The sequence below is a fragment of the Hibiscus syriacus genome, unplaced genomic scaffold (genome assembly GCF_006381635.1).
Source record: "Hibiscus syriacus cultivar Baekdansim isolate YM2019G1 unplaced genomic scaffold, ASM638163v2 tig00113548_pilon, whole genome shotgun sequence".
Taxonomy (NCBI): domain Eukaryota; kingdom Viridiplantae; phylum Streptophyta; class Magnoliopsida; order Malvales; family Malvaceae; genus Hibiscus; species Hibiscus syriacus.
In genome coordinates, this window is record NW_024063465.1 from 698030 (window position 1) to 721605 (window position 23576).

Consider the following 23576-nt stretch of genomic DNA (forward strand, 5'->3'; position numbering starts at 1 on the left):
AATCTAAAATCGACTCGAAAGTTTTACACTGTATAAACTAGGGATGGGCATAAGGCCCAAACCCGACAAGTTGAGACCCGATTTGGTCAAGGTTTTTAAAAAAAGTAAAGTTCGGGTCGAGTTAGGTTCGTGTTTAGGGTCAAAATACCTGACCCGACCCGGGAAAAATATAATTTTATCTTATATATTTAGGGATAATTACAAGAACACCCCTCTATATATTATTTTTTTCAAATAAATCCCTATTTTTATTATTTCAGGTCGGGTCGGGTCGGGTCGAGTTCGAATTTTATCTTTAAAAAATCATATCAGATTCGAATCAGATGAAGAGTATAGATTTTTTGGGTCGGATCGGGTTTCGACCAACCCGACTCGTGCCCATCCCTACTATAAACAAAAAATAATATATGGATGGAAGTTGTACGGAAGTAGGGTTTGTGAGCTTTGGAGGGATGTTTGGATGCTTTTTCCCAAAATCTGATTGTTTGCATGTTCCCGACATTGTCAGGGGGAGGAATGGTATGATGGGTTTTCCTTAAAAGGCTTAAAGCAATTCACACTACTCATACACCCAAACATGGCATTAAGTAAGGACACAAATATATATGTATATATATATATAGACTAGGGCAAAATAGACACAATAATCCAAACGGAATAATTATTTGGACATATAAGGTAACTCAAATCAATTAATAATCTACGACAATTCGTCATATGAGAGTGGCGAGTTTCGATAAAATATATTTTTCTTATTGGAACTTGTCACTCATCGTGATAAATTCTAATAAAAATTATATTTTATCAGAACTCGTCACTCTCACTTGACGAATTTTAATTAAAAATATTTTTTAGAATTCATCACGTATCGTGATAACTTCGTCCTCCACTATAATTAATATAGTAGTTCCTAAAATAAGTCTTGAGCTACTCTATTAAACTAAATAGTTTACCCACCTAGATTATTGTCTTGATTTTGACTCCATTGAGAGTGTAATATTTTTGTAATTACACCAAGATTTTACTTTGTCCCTTAAGAGTTATTTTGCATCATCATTGATGCTTAGTTTGGTGGTTAATTCATTTAAATCAAGTTATAGACTTTGATGGTTAGAGGAAATGTTATTCGACATTTTGAATTTAAGCAGTTATGTCTGCATAATATGTGTACGTTATTAGTAACTAAAAAGTAATAGAAACAAATATTAAATTGTACAGTGGCGGAGTCACAGCTTGGTGAGTCCGAATTTTATTCTATTAGTTATTTATTTTATTGATGATGTTCGCCCTGAACTTTTGGTGCCCACCCTGAAATCTGAGTTTTATTCACTTAGTTATTTATTTTACGGACAATGTTCATCCTGAATTTTTATTTGTACCCACTCCATTTAAAAAATTTATATTATTAATATATGTGTGCCCACCGTGAAAAATATTTCTAAATCCGTCATTGAACTTGTAATCATCCCAAATTATTCAAAAAGATTATATAAATTTTTATTTTTTTAATGATATGAAGTTATTAAATTTATTGACAAAACATAACATTTTACTTTATCAATGAATCAAATATAAAACTTTAACTATGACCTTCATGGTCCTGCTTTTATTTGAAATTACAAATAAAAGATTGGGAAACGTCAAAAAGAAAAGGTAATGGGGGTGTTCAAATGTTCGGTTAATCGATGGGTTAACAGTTAACGATTTTTTAAAGTTCAGTTACCAGTTAATTTGGTTTGAAATCTAATAATTAATTGAATAAGTCGGAATTTTTAAATTTTTAATATATTATTTATATATTAATAGCTTTAATAATATTTAAAAACCGAATTAATTAATCGAATTAACCGACCGAATTAAAAGACTATAACTAATAGTTTAGATTCTAAATGCATAATTTATTTATGTTTTAATTGGATTCATCTTTATCTTACCTGGTCAAAAAATGAGACAGAATTTTTTTTCAATTGGTTTGAAGAGGGAAATCATAAATTGCTATACATATATTAAACGTTATTTAAAAAATATTTTAAAGAATGATGAAGATATATAAATGTAAAGTTTATTTATTTAAGAATTATTTAATATTTTAGTTATATTAAGTAATGTTAAATATACTTCTTTTGTAAAATGTATGTAATGTAATGAAAATAATTTTATTAATTTTTATGTTATTATTTTTAATTTTAGTATTAAAATTTTATATAGTAAAATTTTTTACCAGATAATTTTATATTTTACTAACAGAACATTATAATACTAATATTACGTTGCTGTAAAATAAACCTAAAAACAATTCTTACATTCCATGAAAACACTGGACATAATATCCAACTAGTCTACCAGATACAGACATCATGAAGATGCATTTGTCTTTGCTTATTCTTGCTACATACGACTAAACAACAGTAGGGACTACAGTAGAGAGGGTTATTCTAAACAGATGCAGCCGCGGCTTTATCCTGCTTTTCGGGTCGATATTCGACAAGGAGTTCAATCATCGTTGAAGGAATACGCCGACGGGAAACCTCTGTACGGATCACCGAGCGTACCAAAATTGCCGGCCCTCGAAAATACGACCTGCATTTGTACGTAGCAGCGAGCCCAAGGATTAAAATCTTCCACCACATACATGTAATGGAACAAGCACATGAGAATCCTTGTTTGATATATTCAAGGAGTGTAAGACTACATAATATAGTATGTTTGTATGTATGTATGTACATAGGTTCACAGATCATTTAACAGACATGTATATGTTAGTTTTCAGTTATTTGGTTAGTTAGTTTGTTATTAATTAGTTAGATTGTTAGTTAGGCTAGTAACCGCTGATGGGCTGTATATAAAGGATTTAGTCTTGTAAACTTTATTATATGATAAATAAAATAGTTGGAGCACGTTTTCTGTAATTACACATTTTTTAATATGGCATCACGAGTTAGCTAATTTTTCCCTTGGCTCTGCTTTGTTTGGTCAAATTTAGGGATTTCTCTTCTCCTTTTCTCTCCTCCGTAGCCATGGAGAATTTTGCCTTTGATTTCAACCACCCGCTGTTCGTGCATGCTTCCGATGCACCGGGATTCCTTCTTGTTTCGCATCAGCTTCTCGGCATCGAGAACTACGGTGTGTGGAGTCGGTCGATGAAGATTGCCCTACTTGCGAAGAATAAATTGGGATTTGTTACTGGTGACTGCAGACGAGAAGATTTCGGTGTCTCTACGTCCTCAATGGGAGAGGTGTAACGCTCTCGTCCTGTCTTGGATTCTTAACACAGTTAGCAAAGAGCTCTCCGCTGGGATTGTTTTCGAATCCAGTGCTGCCTCGGTTTGGCAGGATTTGAGGGAAAGGTTTTCCAAAGTTGATGGTTCCAGATCCTTTTTCCTTCACCGAGAAATTGCGCTCCTGAATCAAGGTGATTCCTCCAGTCTATTTCACTCGATTGAAATCACTTTGGGATGAGTATGAATCCTTGGCTCCCATTTCCCCTTGTGATTGTGCTCTTTCACAACGAACGATTGCTCACTATGCATAGCAGAAATTATTTCAATTTCTCATGGGTCTCAACGAGACATACACTGCTGTGTGGAGCCAAATTCTACTCATGCAGCCATTGCCAACTGTCAATATGGCGTATTCGATGCTGGTCCAGGAGGAATCACAGAGGATTTACACTTCTGCCCTTTCTTCAATTTCTGAGGTCTCGACTTTGTATTCTACCTCTATTGGGATTGTTGATAAAAAAAAGTTTTCTGGTGTGTGTGACTATTGTAAAGTTCGAGGGCATAAACGAGAGAATTACTACCGGTAGATTGGATTTCCTGTCGATTTTAAATTCTCAAAGAAGAAAGGAGGCCAGGTTGCTCTGGCCTCTACTCGGCCTCCTCTTGGTTCTCACAACCAGTCCAGTTCTGAGTCACAGCCGAATACTGTCTCCAGTGTTCCTGAATTTCCAAAGGCTCAATATGATCAAATACTTTTCCTCTTGAACAAGGCACCTTATGAGGATACAATGCTAATTGCTGCAGCAAATACTGCAGGTATTAAATCTGCCACTACTAGTCTTTTTTTCAATTGGATATTAGACTCAGGAGCCACTGACCATATGTTATCAGATTTTCAAAAGCTAGTATCTCCTGTTCCTTGCACATCATCCTCTAGATTTGTATACTTACCTAATGGCCAAACAGCCCCCATAACATATACAAGTTCTTTTTCTCTTGACCAGAATAATTCCCTTAAGAATGTCATGTTTATTCCAAATTTTGCACATAACCTTTTGTCTGTTTCTAAGCTAACCAAAAAACTTAATTGTATTGTTTCATTTTACCCTAACTTCTGCATTTTACAGGATCTCTCCACTGGAAAGATGAAAGGGATTGGTAGGGAGTCTCGTGGGTTGTATTTTTTGATTCTTCAACTTTTGATTCTGGTATTTTTTCTATTAATCATTGTAATTCTTTTTCTTGTGGTTCTGCCTTGGGTTCTTCAAATTGTATGAATCTTTCAACTGTCAATAATACAAAGCTTTGGCATGCTCATTTAGGACACTCTTCTTTCTCTAGTTTACATAAAATTTCATATTTACAATCTCATAAGTTTCATGCTGACAATATCCATAAATGCTCAATTTGTCCTCTTGCTAAACAATCTAGGTTACCTTTTCCACACAGTGTTTCTAGAGCTTCTACACCTTTTGATTTGGTACATATTGACCTATGGGGACCCTATAAGATTTCCACTCATAGTGGTTATAGATCTTTTCTCACCATTGTTGATGACCACACAAGGATGTCTTGCATTTTTTTGTTGAGGCTTAAGAGTGATGCAATCCTCTCTTTAAAACAATTCTTTGCCTATGTAAAAAATCATTTTTCAGTCACAGTCAAGTACATTAGAAGTGACAATGGTTATGAGTTTTTTGCTAATGAGTGTTCTTCTTTTTTTTCTTCATTGGGTATTGTTCATTAAAGTTCTTGTGTTCATACTCCTCAGCAAAATGGCATTGCTGAAAGAAAACACAAACATTTGTTAGAGGTAGCTAGAGCCCTCAAATTTCATTCTCAAGTTCATGTTAAGTTTTGGGGGGAATGTGTCACCACAGCCTGTTATATCATTAACATGTTGCCTTCTTCTTCTTTAGCTGGTAAAAGCCCCTTTGAACTTCTTTATGGTAAATCCCCCAATTTGTTTCATAAGAGAGTTTTTGGTTGTTTATGTTATGCCAACCAAATTACAAGGATAAGTTTTCCCCAAAAGCAATACCTTCTATCTTCATCGGTTATTCTGCCACTCAAAAAGGCTACCTCCTCTTCAATCTTGAAAAAAACCTTTTTTGTTAATAGAGATGTTAAGTTCCACGAGGATATTTTTCCTTTCCAATTTCCCATTTCTTCTTCTTCTCTATTTTTTCCTATTCAAGAAATTTCTGATTCTGATTTTCTAGTCATGCCCCCTCACACCCAATCTTTTATACCTTCTGGGTCTTCACCTCATTCTGCATCACCTCAAGCTTTAACGGATGATTCCATTTTACCTCAACCTTCACCTCAGCCAATTATTTCTGATGGCTCTTCATCAAGTGGCATTTTTATCCCCCCTAGGCAGTCTATTAGGGTCAAAAAACAGCCTGCTTGGTTACATGATTATGTGCAAACCTACTAATCTTCCTCTCTTCCAAGTACGTATCCAATCTCTAATTTTCTTTCTTATTCTCATCTTCCTGCTAATACTCAAATTTACCTTTCTTCTATATCTCATTTAGTTGAGCCTAAGACCTATACTGAAGCCATTCAAAATCCTGAATTGATTAAAGCCATGAATGAGGAGATTTTAGCTTTGGAATCTAATAATACCTGGCATTGGTACCCTTTCATTCTAATAAGACCCCCATTGAAAGTAAATGGGTGTATCGCATCAAATATAATTCGAATGGAGAAGTGGAGAGGTTTAAAGCTCGTCTTGTTGCTAAAGGATACACTCAAAGAGAAGGAGTTGATTATGTTGAGACCTTCTCTCATGTGGCTAAGATGGTTTCCTCCAGGGTGATTTAGTTGAGGAGGTATACATGTCCCTACCTGAAGGATTTTGCAGTCAGGGGGAGACTAGGGTGTGCATACTGCAAAAATCCTTGTATGGATTAAAGCAGGCTTCAAGGCAGTGGAACATGAAACTCACAGAGGCTCTTCTGTTGGTAGGATATTCTCAAAGCAAGTTTGACTACTCTTTGTTTACTAAGTCACAAGGCAACAAAGTATTCATGATGCTCATATATGTTGATGATCTTTTGATAACTGGAAATGACAGTGGATTGATTAAAGAACTCAAAGGAATTCTGAATAAAAGCTTCGAAATGAAAGATCTTGGTGAATTAAGGTATTTCCTTGGCTTAGAAATATTTAGATCAGAAAAAGGAATAATCATAAGTCAAAGGAAGTATGCATTGGAGTTAATTGAAGAAACTGGACTGGGGGTGCAAGGCCTGCTGCAACTCCTTTAGAACAAAATAAGAGGTTGATTTCAGAAGATGAGCTATTAAAGGATAAGACAAGTTATCAAAGGTTGATTGGGAAGTTGATTTATCTCACAACACAAGGCCTGACATTGCTTATTCAGTACAATTGTTGAGTCAATTCATGCAACAACCAAGGAAATTACACTTGGATGCAGCTTTGTTGGTGGTCAGGTATATCAAAAGTAGTCCAGGTCAAGGAGTGTTGTTAAGTGCAGGAAGTCAATGTCAACTTCAAGCTTTTTGTGATTCAGATTGGGCAACTTGCCCAATGACTAGGAGGTCAGTAACAGGTTTTTGTGTGAAACTGGGGGACTCTTTGCTATCTTGGAAGTCCAAGAAACAAAACACAATTGCAAGATCATCTACAGAGGCAAAATATCGTAGCATGGCAATGACTGCAGCAGAAATAGTGTGGTTAACAGGCTTGCTGAATGAACTTGGGTTTAAAAACACAAAAGACCAGCAAAGTTGATGTGTGATAACAAGGCAGCTCAAGAAGGAATAATTAAAACAAAGTATGTGAAGACAATAGATCAGCAAGCAGACATTCTAACAAAAGCTTTGGGAGTTCAACAACATGAATATTTGAGTTCCAAGTTGGGGTTAATCAACATCTTTAACCACCAACTTGAGGGGGAGTGTTAGTTTTCAGTTATTTGGTTATTTAGTTTGTTATTAATTAGTTAGATTATTAGTTAGGCTAGTAACTGCTGATGGGTTGTATATAAAGGATTTAGTCTTGTAAAATTTATTATATGATAAATAAAATAGCTGGAGCATGTTTTCTGTAATTACACCTTTTTTAACAGTATAGAGTTTACCTGGTAATCTATAAGGGTTCCGGTCTTGAAACCAGCAGCGCAGTAATCGAAATAGTACTCCCACGTCCGCATGAACTTATCGTCGAATCCGAGTGCCAGAACTTTGCTGAGAAGGAAAACAAAACAAACTCATGGTCGTGTTTTAGGTTTTCATGAAAATAGAAATCAACACAAAGTGTAGGAGGGAGTTGCATTTGCATAGGTACCTTGTGTTTTCCAGGAAGAGTTTTCGCCACCATCTCAGTGTGTGGTAATAACTTATTCCAATATTTTCGACATGCTCCACACTGCATTCGTGCAATACTCATCGATCGGTTCGTATAGTAGAACAAAGAGAAATGCACTCCTAATGTGTTTAAACAACAATGGATGTTACCTGAATCTTGTTGCATTAGCCATGGCCGTCAAATTCCGATCCAATGAAAGCAGGGTTCCACCAGGGAAGATGTATTCCTTTAGGAAACCTGCTGTTTGCTGGATTTCTTTGGAAAGCTCCTCTGGGATTGATATGAACTGAGTAAAAACAAAAACAAAACACCACTCTTGGACATCAACGAATTGTTTCAGCCTAATACAAAGCCGAAAGTTCGTTCATCATCATTTGAACATTACCTGAAGAACAAAAAGCCCGTCTTCTTTCAATAATTGGTCACAGCATCGGTAAAACTCCTCGATATATTCTTCACCCACATGTTCCACCATCTCTCTGAAGAGCATAATTGCAAAATATTGAAACTCTTTGACATGGAAGTTCTAAGTACATGTTAACTGGGGAATTTATGACTTACACAGATATGATTCTGTCGAATTGATGTTCCTTCGGTAACTGGCGATAGTCGCAGAGAAGTATCTTGATGTTATCCTGATGATCAAAAACGTGTTAGCTATGTGACAAACAGAGTTATTTGCAGACAGAAGCCATTTTTTCAGACATGGATACCTCAAGTCCAGCTTCCTTTACTTTTTCTTGAGCATATTTCAGTTGCTGCTCTGATAGAGTGATGCCAGTGTATTTGCATCCTGTTCTTTTGACTGTTTCGATAGCTAAGCTTCCCCAACCGCACCCGATGTCGAGAACTTGATGCCATTTCTCGATCCTTGTCTGCAGCATCAAAAACCAAAACAATCAAATAAATGATCATAGCAAAAAAAGCATGAAGAATAAGGATGAGACCATCATGAATTCTCACTTTCTCGATTAGGGAACTGATTTTTCGTCTCTGCGCAACGTCCAAATGCTCATCTCCCGTCTGTAAAGCAACTTAATTTCAGCGTCACAACGCTAGAAAAAGGATGAAATCCAAATGTTCATGCACTTTTAAAGAAAAAAGTTGTATTGAGTATCCTGACCCTAAAGACTCCAGAAGAATATTGCATCATTTTGCCCAGGTATAGGGAGAAAAGCTCGTTACTCTGCGAACAAAATTTGCGGGGAATTCGTTAGCTTCGATTCGATAAATCCAGTTGATAGTGCACGGTAACTCCGAAAATGTTGTTCTAATACCTTGAAATCAAAGTCGTGATCACTTACCAGATCATAGTGACGAGCGATATTCCTACGCGCCTGCGTGATGGTATTTTGTCTCATGAGATGCTTCACGAAATACTTTGCAGATGATATACTAGCTGTTAACAATGCAGGTGACCACCAACTCCTGCAACCAATTAAACGTCCGTGCTTAATATTTCTATATCGATTCTACCAGTATCAAAATCTAGATTCTTCTTCGAGCTATAATAAACCTTCTTTTATTCGACGTAGCTGAGTTCTCTTTATTGGCAACGAGTATCTGCAAAGTTACCAATGAAGATTAGATAACTTGTAACGTAAACCATACTGCATTTACAGGAACAGGTCTCGAGAACCTTTTCTTACCCGGAAAAGATTCAGAAGACCTTCATTTTCATCGACGAAAGAGAAATCTCCATGGATATATGCATCTGCAAGGCCTATATCAGCTTCTTTCATAATCTGGAGAAGAACACATCCAATGTTCATCAGCACTATGTTTTATAAGATATCTAAATAAATAAAAAACATGAATACGGATTAAGTAATGTCGGGTGCGTACCCTCCAGTAAAACTGAGGATTGTGCACTTTCAGGACCGTTTTAAGAGGACATTTTTCCATGTTTCCTTTGAAAGTGAAAATCCTGCCTCCTTCCTCTATAAAGCTGGTGAAAGCCATATAGTAAATTGTATCAAATTCAAGAAGAGAAACATGTACCGAAATAACAAGATGATAAAAGGATCAAGTGATTATCATTAAGAACTCACGTTATGCAGCCGACAGATATATATTGTTGAAAGAACTTAGTAACGAAGAGGCGTGCCGTTGTTTCCATGAAAGATGGTGCCATATGCTTCGGACTGTACAGAACAGAAGACTTCTTTCCCAAGAAATCATGTGCAGCATCCATGCCAGCCTGAGAAAAAAAGCACCTTAGGAGACTGCTTTGTAAATTCTTGTAATTTCCTTGTGCCCTAAGCTAAAGGCCTTTATCTTGTTGAAATAAGATTGAATCATTATTTTGAGTTAGTAACTAGCAGCAAATACAAGATATGTACCTTTAATTCATCCTCATGGAAGCCATAGCCTGAAAGGATACAATGTCAGTAGGGATAATATTTCACTGATATGTCCTTGTTCCAAAATGGATGATTCTCATAAAATTATTTCCGAAAATATTAAGTAATTTCATGGAGGAAATATCTCACCACAGAACCAGATTCCTCTCTTCCTTTGAATCTGACCGAGCTCAAGTGAAGCTTTTGATGCAGCAACAGAGGGAATGGCATGATCAGTCGACCACTTAAGTAAGGTACTCTCTGGGGTGCGGTCTGGATTGACGGTCACAAAGAATGGCTCACTCACTTTCTCGATTTTCTGAAGAAAAAAAATGTAACAAAAACCAGTCAGCATTACTCAAAGTTATAACTTGATAAGCAACCAAGTACTTCAGATAAACGGTATGAGCATGAGCATCTTGTTTACTGGAAGAACTTGCTACCTACCTGCAGTGCGTTGAGCCAGTATGTTAAGCATGCTTTGTTATCTCTACTATTGAGAAAATTCAGTGCACCCCAAGCTGATTTGTTTAGCGGCATCAAACCGCTGTCCCGATGAAGGTAAATATCACTGTCAGCAGAAACTAATTATCAGATTCCATGAAGTAAAGAAAAGGCGAAATCGTTATTAGCTATAAGCAAATCATTCTTGTACCTGGAAGCATATTGGAATGCACCCAATACTCTGGTTTCTTCATATGTAGCTTGTTTTCCTAATAATCTTAGGGCTGTGGGAGCATCAACAGCCATTATGCATCCACCGTAAGTTACTTCGGAACCGTCTCCACAGACCACAGTTGTACCTGCTAATCCATTTATACGATTATCCTTGGAGCTCTGTAAATCCATAGGGTAATGTGCTAGAAAATGAAGCTCAAAGAAAAGAAAATGTCATATTTCCCGATACGAAACTCAACATGGAAATATGACGAGAGGAGTAATCGCTCACCGTTATCAGCTGGCAGAACAGATTGTACTTCATAACCAAGTTTAAATTGACACCCTTTAGTCTCCAGCACATCTCTGATCTGATTTTATTGAATTGGAACATATTTTTAATTAGTTTACATAAATATAACTTCAAGTTCTTATACTTTTGAACAACCGATTTCACGTATAAGATGAACATATAAGGGAGTTGGAGAGCTCAGGAAACTAGAAATGCTCACCCTTTTAACAAAATGTGAGTGCCCTTTGATGGTCAACCACTGTGGCTGCCCAAATTGCTGAAGATGGAAATGGAAAACAAAAAAAATCAGCAAACGAAATCGGTAGACCTAATTTTATGTAGGAAGAGTACATGCAAACGAAACCGATATATGATGGCCATAGTTAGAGCTTGCATGAATTATATAAACACCAATCAGAATCCATTTAAGCAATTAATCAAACACCTGGTATAAATGGTGAGTGCGGCAAAACGAAAGAACCGGGAAGGCCGAAAAGTTCATGACATCTTCCTTGGAGCTGGACCACATTGAACTACATATGGGAGCCTGTCAAATTTTGATTCCTTAATTAGTATAAAGTAAATCTCAATAAATAATAGGATGAAATACATACAAGTACTCTTCAGAAGCTCACCAGGTAAGTGTTCTGAAAATTTTCAGAGTACCCCTTGGACTTAATAAACTGTCCCAAGGTCTCATTACGATCGATGTCGGGGTTGTTCTCGACAGATCCGAGATAACTGCAAAACACAAGTGGATGCATCATACACCAGTAAGATCAGCCGAAAAATCATGTGATTCGAGGCGAGAAAGGCGATACCTCTCGACATCATTCCCGAATTTGATAATCTCTCTGAGGTTATGCCTGTTGAAAAGGTTCAACAATTTCTTCTTCTGAGCAAAGTAGTTTGAGAAACCATATTGGCTGCACCACTCGTAGCCATTGCCATTGTCATGGCTAATGGAGAAGGAAACATCAGACGTCTCCACATCAACTCCAAGGCTATCAAACGTCTCCAACAATGTCGCATATCTTGCCTGTCAAGTTTCCCATATATATATATATAAATAAGTTCATTCATATCTTGCACGTCAAGTTTCCCATATATATATATATATAAGTTCATGCTTTGTTTCATAACCCAACATAGACACTATAGCTTCAACAAAACATAGAAAATCTTGGAGTTCAACAAACCCTAATGATTTTTAAGAGCAACATGTAGTTTATATATATACATATATATATGTTCATGCTTTGTTTCACGATACCAAATTACGAAGGACTAAACATGGCATTTTAGCTTAGTAAAGGGAATAAAATAATTAGTACACCAAATTTCAATCAAATATACGTTGCATGCATGCATGTATTTAATTAGAAGCATCTATCTAATATAATATTTTGAAGAAAAAAACTACATAATATTTTATTGGAAGTGTTATTAGATCTATTCAAGCTCTATTAGTATAAGAATTTTAACTATATTAATTAAAGAATTTTATAAGAATATAAAAAGATAAAAATATAATTATATTAATTATTATTTTAAATATATTTGATAGTAAATTTTAATTGATATAATAACTAGTTAATTGTATAAAGTCTAAAATAGGGGTGTGCATGGGTAAGGTTGAGTCAGCTTTTCGATCAATTAAATTCGAACTAATAAAAATTCACCATCCACCCGAAACTCAACCTAATTCAAGTTTAGGGTAACTTCACCCGACTTGAAAAACAACATATCTTTTGAGATAAAGCTCACACCCGACTAGGGATTCAAATAGCGATCGGATAGCGTTGTTGTTGTGGCATGCTTTCTGAGGTTCCTAACCTTCCCGTCATCCAGTGGGTGCCCTCGTGGTAGTACATAAAAAAGATAGGACTGTGCTCAACTAAGTGAGTGAAGTTCATACGTTTTTTTTTAAAATGGGTACTTTGTATTGATAAGGATACAAGGTACACCACCCCATGAACCTTATTAAAAAACCTCCCTAAACCTATTTGGAGAAAAAAGAGTGAACTATGAGATGGAAAGGGCAGGAAGCCAGAAACTAGCTCCTGAGGAAGCAAAACACTGCCAGATATACAAGAGACTACAAAGACACGACTAACAAGGTGATGTAAAAACAACACAAACCTCCTACAAAAAGGCGCCAAAAGCACAACTCAACAATAACAGCTTAATAATAGAACGACCTCTAACTTCAACCAAGAACATGGAAATCAAGGGAGCTACCATGCCACAAGAATATCGATCAAAACTCCAATCTGTAAATCCAACAGCTCCGAAACGAACAACAATTGATCCAGGCCCCCTTATCCAATCTAACAAAAATAAGTTGATCTCGAAAATCGAAAGCAATCACCTAAAAACCCCAACAAAACTCTAAAAAAAATGACTACGCAATACTAACGACAATAACTACTAAAGAGCCACCATTTCGGGTCTAACCATAAGTCCAAGTTTTCTATCTACAGTTATTGTTTGACAGTTATTCCGTTTAGGTTTTGACAATTTTGAAATCCCGTCGCGGTCGTAATTTAGCGGATAATGGGCAATCGCAACAATAACGAACCACTATTCCACTATGTTTTTTTTAAATCAACTCACTTGGAAAAAGTTCATGACCATGATATTCGTAATAACCGCAATAGCATCCGTTATATCCATAATCGCGATAAATGTAACACGACCACAACCGCAATTTAAATCCCTATATCTAACCCAACTCAATATATATCTATATATAATTCTTAATTTTATTCAATAAAATATGAATATAAAAGAAAAAATAATATTGATATGGGTATTATTGTAATTATTCCTATATATATAACCATAATTAGACTATTTTTAGGTGGGGTTGGATCGGTTATTTTTCATACTAAACCTGAACTCGACTCAACTCGAAATTATCATCAAATAAACTTGACCTAACTCGAACCAAATCTAATTTTTAAAAAATTGACTTAATAAAATCAGATCGATCAAAATTCATTTGATCAAGTTATTACTTTTTATTTTGACATAAATATCTTTTTTTCAACTGTAGTCCATGCATGTATGAATATGGAATAATCTAAGGTGGTGTTTGGTCCACGGAATGTAAGATTACTGTCGTGAATAACATTACTAGAATGTAATGTTACTATGGGAATGTTATATTATCTTGTTTGATTTGTTTAACAGAATGTAATATTACAGTGTTTGGTTAGAGAAACATAAGATTACTTGACTGTATATTTTATCAATTATTCTTGTAGTATATGTTTTAAAAAAATAAACTTTAATATTAAATTATAAATATTTGAATTCATAGAAATATTTGAATTGTTATATTATCTAACTTTTGAGAAAATATATTAAATATATAATTTGTGTGTTAAATTTATATTTTTAAATAATTTTCACAAACATCATATTTATTTATATAAAATATAATATAATATAAAAAATAATATTACAATCGAGTGGACAATGATAACATTTTTCAATGTATAAGATTTATTTTTTAATAATTTAAAGTTAGAGATTATTTTAAATAATTATATTTTTACTATCATATTATTTTTACCTCGTAAAATTATAAATAATTAGCATATTTGATATTAAAAATATAAAATAATTTTAAATATTTAAATTTATTTTATTTACTAAATTAAACTCATTATATATTATTATTATATTTATAATTTTGAGTAAAATAAAAAAATAAAAAAGATTCATCATAAAAAGAATTTATTAGTTTAGGGACATTCTTATCCCAAGTGTTAGGAATTATTTAATACTGAAGAATTTGGATCGGGACAGTTTCTTTCCATTATTGAATACATAACAGCGACAGTTTATTTATTTATTAAATATTTGAAAATATTTAAATTTTATCTCAAATAAATTAAATAAGCTAACAAATCTAGGGACCTCACTGAAAGTCAACTCAGTATATAAATGGATATTAAAATTTTAAAATATTTATCAAATATTCATTAAATACTATTAAATTATTATAAAATACTCATAAAATTTATTTTTTATAATCACCAATATTCGATCTATTAATAATTTAATATAGATCGAGGTACTACAAAGGAGAGAACGACACTTTCAATTTATTTTGCTCCATTCGTAATCACTAAGATTTAACTTAAAAAAATTTAATATCTCATCTTACTATATTTATCGATTGTTGGTTAATTTTTATTAAATTTCATAAAATTCTCTTTAAATTTATTAAAATTTTAATATTTTAGATTTTATAATAATTGTACCATACAATGTCACTTCAATGTTCCCTAGAACCAGTACATCGTTGGTACTATGTGCTAGGTATAATTTTTAAGTGACCGTTAGCGACAATCGTCCTCTTAAAGATTTTTTTTTTATTTCTATTAATAATTTAATATTAATTTTTTTTAAATTTTATAAATTTATCTCTATTTTATATTAAATGATTTGATAAATCGATTTTATGTCGGATTTAAATTTAAGTTAAATGTGAACGAGGGCTAATTATTTATTTAATATGGTAAATATAATATTTTTTTCTAAAAATGCTCATCTATTTAATATCAAATGTTTAATACTCAATAGTTTCTAATGATTAAACATAAGATTTCTAAGAATAACTATTGTACATTTAGCCATTAACGTAACTTAGTTCGTGTCACTTTTATTTTCATTTTATACTTTTATTGTAGGGCTAAAATTTTAATAATCGAAACATTCAACTAAATTATTATCTTATAATTAAGGGATCATTTATGTACTTTACCCTAAATTTTATTATTAAATATATTTATACAAACTTATTATAAATAATAATTTATAATTTATTCACTCGACAAGAGTCATATAATAGGTTTATCCACGGTTTAGTTGTCTGAAAAGTATTACTCTCTTTATCATTCAATCTGTTGATTATTGAATTTTTACCATTTTTCTAACTTTAATTATTATTGTTTAAAATTTATTATTGGTAAAAATATATTTTTAAAATTAATTATATAAAATAATCGTAGTCTAAATTTAAAAGTTTTGACTTTTCAAAATTCAATAAGGGGTTGGATAAACTAAAATTATGAGATACGAAAACATATTTTCAATAGAAAATACATATAAAAAATTTAAAACATATGAAAATTTTAAATTTTTGAGCACCATCCCAGGTAGTACTCACCTAAATGCGGTTACCATTTAATCGAGTCGAGTTAAATTAAAAAAAATTGAGTTATTAGAATCGATGAGATCTATTTTATAACTCAAATTTGATTAGAATTTTTTTAATCGAGTCAAGTTTATAAAATTCAAGTAGTGTCGAGTCGGATTGATCAAGTTTCTGTTTAAATTTAATTATATGTATTTACAATATTATGATATTATATCATTGTAATTTAAACGACTTTCTATAACTATATACGTATTTACAATATTATGATATTATATCATTGTAATTTAAACGACTTTCTATAACTATATACAATAAATATATATTTCTTCATATTTTTCATATTACATATACCATATAAAGTCAAATGACTCGACTCAAACTTAAAAAGCAATCTACTAATTATTAAAAAAATTTAAGTTTTTCAATTTCTATTTTATAACTCGACTTAAATTTTAAAAAATTAGATCGAGTCAATTTATGAAATTACAACTCCAAATCAAATTTACTCAAGTTTTTTTCGAGTCAAATGGAGTAGGAAAGATTGATTTCTAAAACCAATTTGAGTTATGCTCACCCCTAAAATATATCACATTATTATCGAGTCAATTAGACATAGTGTAAAGCTCTTATTTTACATCTTTTTAGGAACGTTGGATGAGTAAAATTAAATATTAAGATTAACAGTAATAAATGAGAAAATATTCACTTAATAAAATAATATGTTAATTTCAATCTTTGATTTCACTTATTCAACGGTCTTAAAAAATATAAAATTAATAATTTTACCATGTGTGAATGAATACTAACCTTTTATATATATATAGCAAGAATTGAGTTTCTTCAATAGTTAAATGAATAATTATTAACTTAATTAACCGTAAAATTTGAGTTTAAACATATCGTATATCAAGAGTGTTTGAGTGTTTAAAACAAATTACAATCTTTCAAATAATAATATTTTATAATAACTTATAGATAAATAAAAAATAAGTAGAGTAAAAATAACATACTTTACGTATGTACGTACTTACACAATGGCGGAGCCATAGCTCGGTCAGGATAGACACATACTCACCCCAAAATTTATCGTATCTATCTTAAAATCTGAATTTTTTTATTAGTTATTTATTTTATAAACTGTATCTAACTAAAATTATATTTGTACTTATTTAAAAATTTTATATTGTTATCATACGTGTGTTCACTTTAAAAAATAATTTTAGATATACCACCTATAAGTACTATTTATAACTATTAGTATCATTCTATTCAAAAATTATTATTATTATTATTATTATTGCTATTTGTAATAAGTGTAACCCTACGGGAAAGTGACAGAAGGCGACGGACCATTGAAAATGTTGTCTCTCTCTCCCTAGTATGATTATATTGGGCACCTGCTGCTTTCTAAAATAGGGAATTAATATATGAGTTTGAATTATTATCATTTTTAAAGGCTTAAATATACAAAAAAAATGTAGAATATATATTTTTTATTCTAATTTAATGTCTAACGTTTATTTTATTTTAATTTGATCTTAACTTTTTATTTCGTAACTCAAATTATGTCAAGTCGTTACAGATTGTTAAAAGACATGTGTCATAATCTAATAATTTTAAAAAATATTTAAAATTATATATATTTAAAAAAATACAAATTTTGAAATAAAATTAAAATTTTAAAAATCTTCATTTCAACTTTAAACTCACATCAGCTACTGTTTTTTTATCGTGGACGAAACCTTATCCGAAACTCTCATGAAATCGTGATGGATGGTTGAACGATGATGAATCAATATTTTATACCTTGAAAATTTAAAGATGAAAATCACGACGATCGATTGATCGTCGATCGATCACGATTTCATAAGATTTTGATCGTCATGAAAGAGAAGTCGAGTGAAATTTCGTTGTCGATAAAAAGCTGTGGTCGACATAGGTTTTGGAATTAAAATAAAAATTATCAAAATTTTAAGTTTATTTTAAAATCTATGTTTACTTTTTAAAATATATATATAATTTTTATTTTTTAATTTTAAATAATTTTTTAAAATTATCATATTGTGACACTTATTACTTAAGGTTAAACCTAACAACCTATTACGACTTGATTTAATTTAAGTTACAAAATAAAATATTAAACACTAAACTGAAACGAAATAAACATTAAATACAGAACTGAAACTAGAGATATACGTTATAAACTTTTGTATATTTACTGGTTTTTAAATATATATTTAACTTCATTTAAATTCATACAAATTTATTCATAAAAAATCATTTTCATAATAACAAGATCCTTAAACTAAATAATAAAATTAATAAAGTTAAAATTCAAATATAAAATCTTACTGGATTGAGGAACAACAAGCCAAGGTCCAACTCGACGGCATCAAAGTTGACAGTCTTCGCATGGCCGCCTAGCCGTTCTTGTTTCTCGTAAACCACCACTGGAACGCCGGCTTCGGCCAGAACGTAGGCAGAAACCAGCCCTCGGATCCCTCCTCCGATCACAGCTACACCTATCGCTCCCATCGTCACTCACGTGCAGCTTTTCCCGTGTAAAGAAGCACTCCTAATTTTCATCGGAAATAAAAGTTAGAGATGTGTTCAACGAAATGATTGAAAGAACTTTAAAACACACGTTAGAATGAAGCGAACTCACAGTATTGTTGAGAACTGCCGATCGATGTGCAGACTGTTTTCCCCAATGGCCATATATATATACGAAAATGTTAAAACGTAGGACCAACACTTATTATTAGTTTAAATACACGGTTAATTATTTATGTTTGTGTTTTAAATTAATTGGTTTAAAAAAAATATATATAAGATATAGTTACTTTTATTTTAATTTAATTAATATATGGTCACTCCGTGTCAACTATCTTCAGAAACAGTTAAATATGTTGATATAATCATACATTGGTCATCTTTATTTATATATTCTTTAAATTCATTTAAACTTTTAAAAAATTAAAATAAATTTAATTTTTCAATCGAATGATATCATATAGAATCATTCAATTGGAGTATTAACTTTATTTTAATTTAATATATTTATTTTCACCAATAAAATAGTAATATGTGACACTCTCTAGTTGAAAGAAACAAAGGAAAGCAAATTCGGACAAAAATATTCAAACATTAGTCAAATAGGAAATTAAGCATATATCTAACCATTAAGCTAAGATCATCAGTTGGTTTAAAGTAAACAATATGGTGTATATATTTTTATATTTTATTGTATAAATACTTAAATTCATAATATTTTATATAAATTAAATTAAAATGTTTTTTACATTAACATACTAAATATATTTTATTATTAACTTTATTTTAAAATCTTTTATTTTTTATTTAAAAATATGTTTTTTGTGTTAAAAATTATTTAAAAATATGACTAAATTGAGAGAATATGTAAATAATAAGGACGAAATGTATGATTATAACAACTATTACGTTACATATTCTGTTAATTGTTAACAACAGTTAACTCGTGATTATCACATCTTAATTAAATAAAAATGAAGGTGATAATATATTAATTGAATGAAAACAAAAGCGGTCATATCTTATGTTTTTTTTAATCACTGACAAAAAATGAACAAAACACAAATATAAATTGTCATCTGTGTATAGGGATGGCAAACTGGAATAATTTTGTGGATTTCGCACTTACCTGCTCCAATTGAGGCGGGGATGGGTATAACTTTAGTAGGTAGTGGGCGAGTGTGGATTTAGAAAGTAGTACCCGTCACAGGTAGTGGGGATGGCAAACGTGCGGGTCGGATGTGGATATCCCCTCCCCCATCCCTATACCCACTTAATATTTTCAAATCAAGCACCCATTATGGGTAAAAATTTTCAAATCCACTGTAAAATCCCAAACTACGGGTTAGTGACTAAATTGTAAAATTTCAGAATTTGGTGATTAAAGTGGAATAGTTGGATAGTTCAATGACTTATCTAGAAATAATTTATGAATTATTGTTAGTAATTATTAAAATAATTAAAGGGCAAAATGGTCATTTGATATGAAATATATTTTTTCCCTTTAATAGGAGAGAAACACGTAGGGGAGAGTTATGTGGAAAACTCTCTTCTTTTTCTTCCTTTATTATTCTCCACCGTGAACCAAGTGAACAAATGTGAGTTTTCTGATTACTTGATGATTTGTTAATTTTAAGTATGGGTTTTGATCCTTAGGTGATACTTAAGCTTAATGGAAGCTTAAGTTGTCTTAAAATCAAAAGATGAATAAGTTATGAAAGATTAAAGAGAATGGGTTTTTAAGTGAATTTCTGTAAAAGAGTTGATAAGTTGAATTTGAAACTAAATTTGACTTGTCATCAACTTAATTAAGAGATATGAAGTGATAGAATTGGATTTAGAGCATCTTGAAATTTTGGTATGATTATTGATTTTCATATGAAAGATGGAATTTTGAGGTTAAAGATGTATTGAATGAGTATAAATTAGTTTAAGTATATGTACTTGAGTTAAGAATAGAAAAAGGAATGAAACATGAATAATTTAAGTTGAGAATGATGAATTTTCGGGTGAAAAAACTTGTTTTGGGCAGAGTGCATCAGCACCCTATGTATGTGTACCGATACCCTCATGAACAAAAAATCACATAATGTAATAAGGGTATCGATATCGATACACTCTAAAGGAAAAAAAATGGAATTTTGGTTTATTAAACCAGCTTAAGTTATTAACATCAAGTTATTAGGTTTAGGCTTCTGATAATCATCTCGGAAATTATGTTTATGTAGATATTGAGCCTAAACAAGTTCTGGAACAATCAAAGAATTAGGATCGAATCAAAGAAAGCCTAAGGTGAGTGCAATTTAATTGTACTTATGTTATTGATCAAACATTGGCTTGCGATGAGCCAATGACGGAGTTACTATGGTAAGAAGTGACTCCTAAAATGTTATATAATTGATGTGATTCTTATATGTGCATGAGTACATGAAAATAGATATATGTTATTATATGTGACATGACCTATATGATTACATGAATATGCAATATATGAACATAAGTGATTAAGTTAATGAACATAGATGACATATATATGATGATATAAGAATAAGATATGAATTAAATGATATGAGTTATATGGGAATTATATGTGAAAAAGATATGAAATATATATATGTTTATGTGATTACATGCAAAAGTGATATGATCTATGTGACATATGAATGTGAAATAAGCTATGTGATAAGGATATAAAGAATGAAATGAATACGTGGTAATGAGATATGAGAATATACGGGAAAGTCATATGATATAAAATCAATGATTACATGTACATGTGATACGTGACAGAAAAGAAAAGATATGTGTTTATAAGAGAAATGATATGAATAAGTGATGTGAATATGCGAACTGTTATAAATGATAATGCCCATGTTATGTGATATGAGAGTTAGGGGGTTATAGTTGGCATGCCAAGAGTCGAGGGTTACCTAAGTTCTTCGGGATATATGGACAGGATTACATATGTTCTTCGAGACATATGGACAGGATTACCTATGTTCTTCGGGATATATGGATAGTTTACCTATGTTCTTCGAAACATATGGACAGATTATTATACGAGTTGTGGTGACAGCATATATGTGCACAACCTCAATATATACTCGCATACCTTGAGTTCTCAGTAATGTACATGGGCCTATAAAAGATATCAATATGAATTATATGATGTTATGTGTGTTTATTTGTGAAATGATATATGTGTTATATAATATACAGAAATGATAAGTACAAGATCATATGATAAATAGATATTATGATAATGATGGTATACGTGCATGTATGCATTTTGATATATGAAATGTTTTATGGTTTCTATTATATGTTTTATATGTCTCACTAAGTCAATGACTTAGCGTGTGGTTGTTTCACACGTAGGTTCCAAGAAGAGGAAAAATGATAAAAGTTAAGCAAGACAGGCCAGTTCTCCTTTCCAAAGATCGTATCAGAAAAGAATTGAAGAGTATGTATTTTGTAATACTTATAGTGGTTGGCATGTAAATAAAGATTTGAATCCGATATGCTCTAATCGGTTTTGGAAAATCATATGATTGAGTTTTGTAATGGTTTAAACGTATTTATGTAAATGGTAATTGTATAGTGAGGAAAAATTAAAATTTTATAAGTTTTTCAGAAATTACTGTAGCAGGGTATCGATACCCCTATAGAAATCTGTAAATTTTTTAGCATCGATATTATTCACACCATATAGTACTATTTATAAAAATGTTTATTTCCTTAAATTTTTTTATAACGAATATAATTCAACAATATATTATCGTATTTTCTTAATGTAAGTTCAAATATTCTATTATTTTGTAAGAATATTGTTTTAAAAGTCAATGTGACATTTCAGACTCGTATTCGGGTCGGGTACGGTTTGGGAGTGTTACATCCACACCCGCCCACGCGGGTACATTCTCAAATCTATCCCCACACCTACTACCCAACTAGAGACGTATCCGGCTAGACTCGCCTAACAACAATCTTAAGTTATACATAAGCAACAAACATAAAACAAACACGTCAATTGAGAAGTATAATAAAATAAACCAAGGATTATCTGAGTTAATTATTAACATAGATCTTAAAGTACATAAATTATAAGTTATATCTTATACAATATTAAGATTTATAAATTAGTCTCTAAAATTCTACCTAAATTCAAAATGATCCAAAATTTAATGGGTATTTAGTGGGCGGGCGGATGTGGGGTGGGCGGATACAGGGCGGGTAAGGTCTCAAACCCATCACCCGCCCACTACCTGCGACGGGTACCACTTTCTATATCCACACCCGCTCACTACCCACTAAAGTTATACTTATCCCCGCCCCAATTGGAGCGGGTACGGTTCGAAATCCACGAAATTGTACCCGTTTACCATCCCTAATAGTGCTTATATAAGTACATAGATGCAAGTAGTAATGCCTAACAAGCTCAATGTGTGTGTATATATACGAATATTTATCTTTAAACATAAGAATAATGTATATTTAAAATTTTGGTATCGAAAAAATTATATATAAATGTGAAATGTTTTATGCCAAAAAATAATTAAAGTGTAAAGTATACAAATGGTCCCTTAGTATATGGTGTTGATTTGTTGAGTCCCTTAACTATTAAAGATTACAAATTTGCCACCAAACTATCATTTTTCAAAAAAAAAAATTGAATATATTATGAGTTGAATGTTAATATGTTATTTGAGATACGATAAAACATTATCTTAAACGACTATCATATCTCATAGAGTATATTAACATCTAGCTCAAAATGTCATTAATTTTTTAACAGAAAATGATGAGTTCGGAAAATGATAAATAGTCAGGTGATAATTTTATAATTTTTAATTGCTAAGCGACTCAACAAAGTAGCATTACATAGTTGGGGATCATTTTATAATTTTTAGTAGTTAGTGTCTCAACAAAATAATATCATATAAATTGAGGACTATTTGTGTATTTTACCCAGAAATAAATTTGAAATGTTATATAGAAAT

The 23576-nt window shown here is 31.8% G+C and overlaps 1 protein-coding gene across 2 annotated transcripts; it reads right to left on the reverse strand.

The window, feature by feature from the left end:
• Nucleotides 1-2304: 2304 nt before the first annotated feature.
• On the reverse strand, nt 2305-18712 carry LOC120186531. 2 transcript variants are annotated; one of them, XM_039190428.1, is made up of 25 exons: nt 18689-18712; nt 18376-18598; nt 11672-11889; nt 11486-11591; nt 11296-11397; nt 11071-11127; nt 10851-10929; nt 10557-10704; nt 10349-10472; nt 10052-10220; nt 9902-9930; nt 9611-9759; nt 9405-9507; nt 9209-9304; nt 9076-9122; nt 8864-8987; nt 8683-8745; nt 8523-8582; nt 8273-8434; nt 8121-8194; nt 7945-8038; nt 7709-7845; nt 7539-7619; nt 7333-7438; nt 2305-2580 (listed from the first exon to the last, which is right to left on the reverse strand). In XM_039190428.1, exons 2-25 carry the CDS (start codon nt 18556-18558, stop codon nt 2494-2496), a joined length of 2598 nt encoding a protein of 865 aa, XP_039046359.1. In that variant the 5' UTR covers nt 18559-18598; nt 18689-18712; the 3' UTR covers nt 2305-2493. The 2 variants fall into 2 exon arrangements, with proteins under 2 accessions (XP_039046359.1, XP_039046358.1); XM_039190427.1 differs by having other exon boundaries at nt 10557-10707.
• Nucleotides 18713-23576: the final 4864 nt, after the last annotated feature.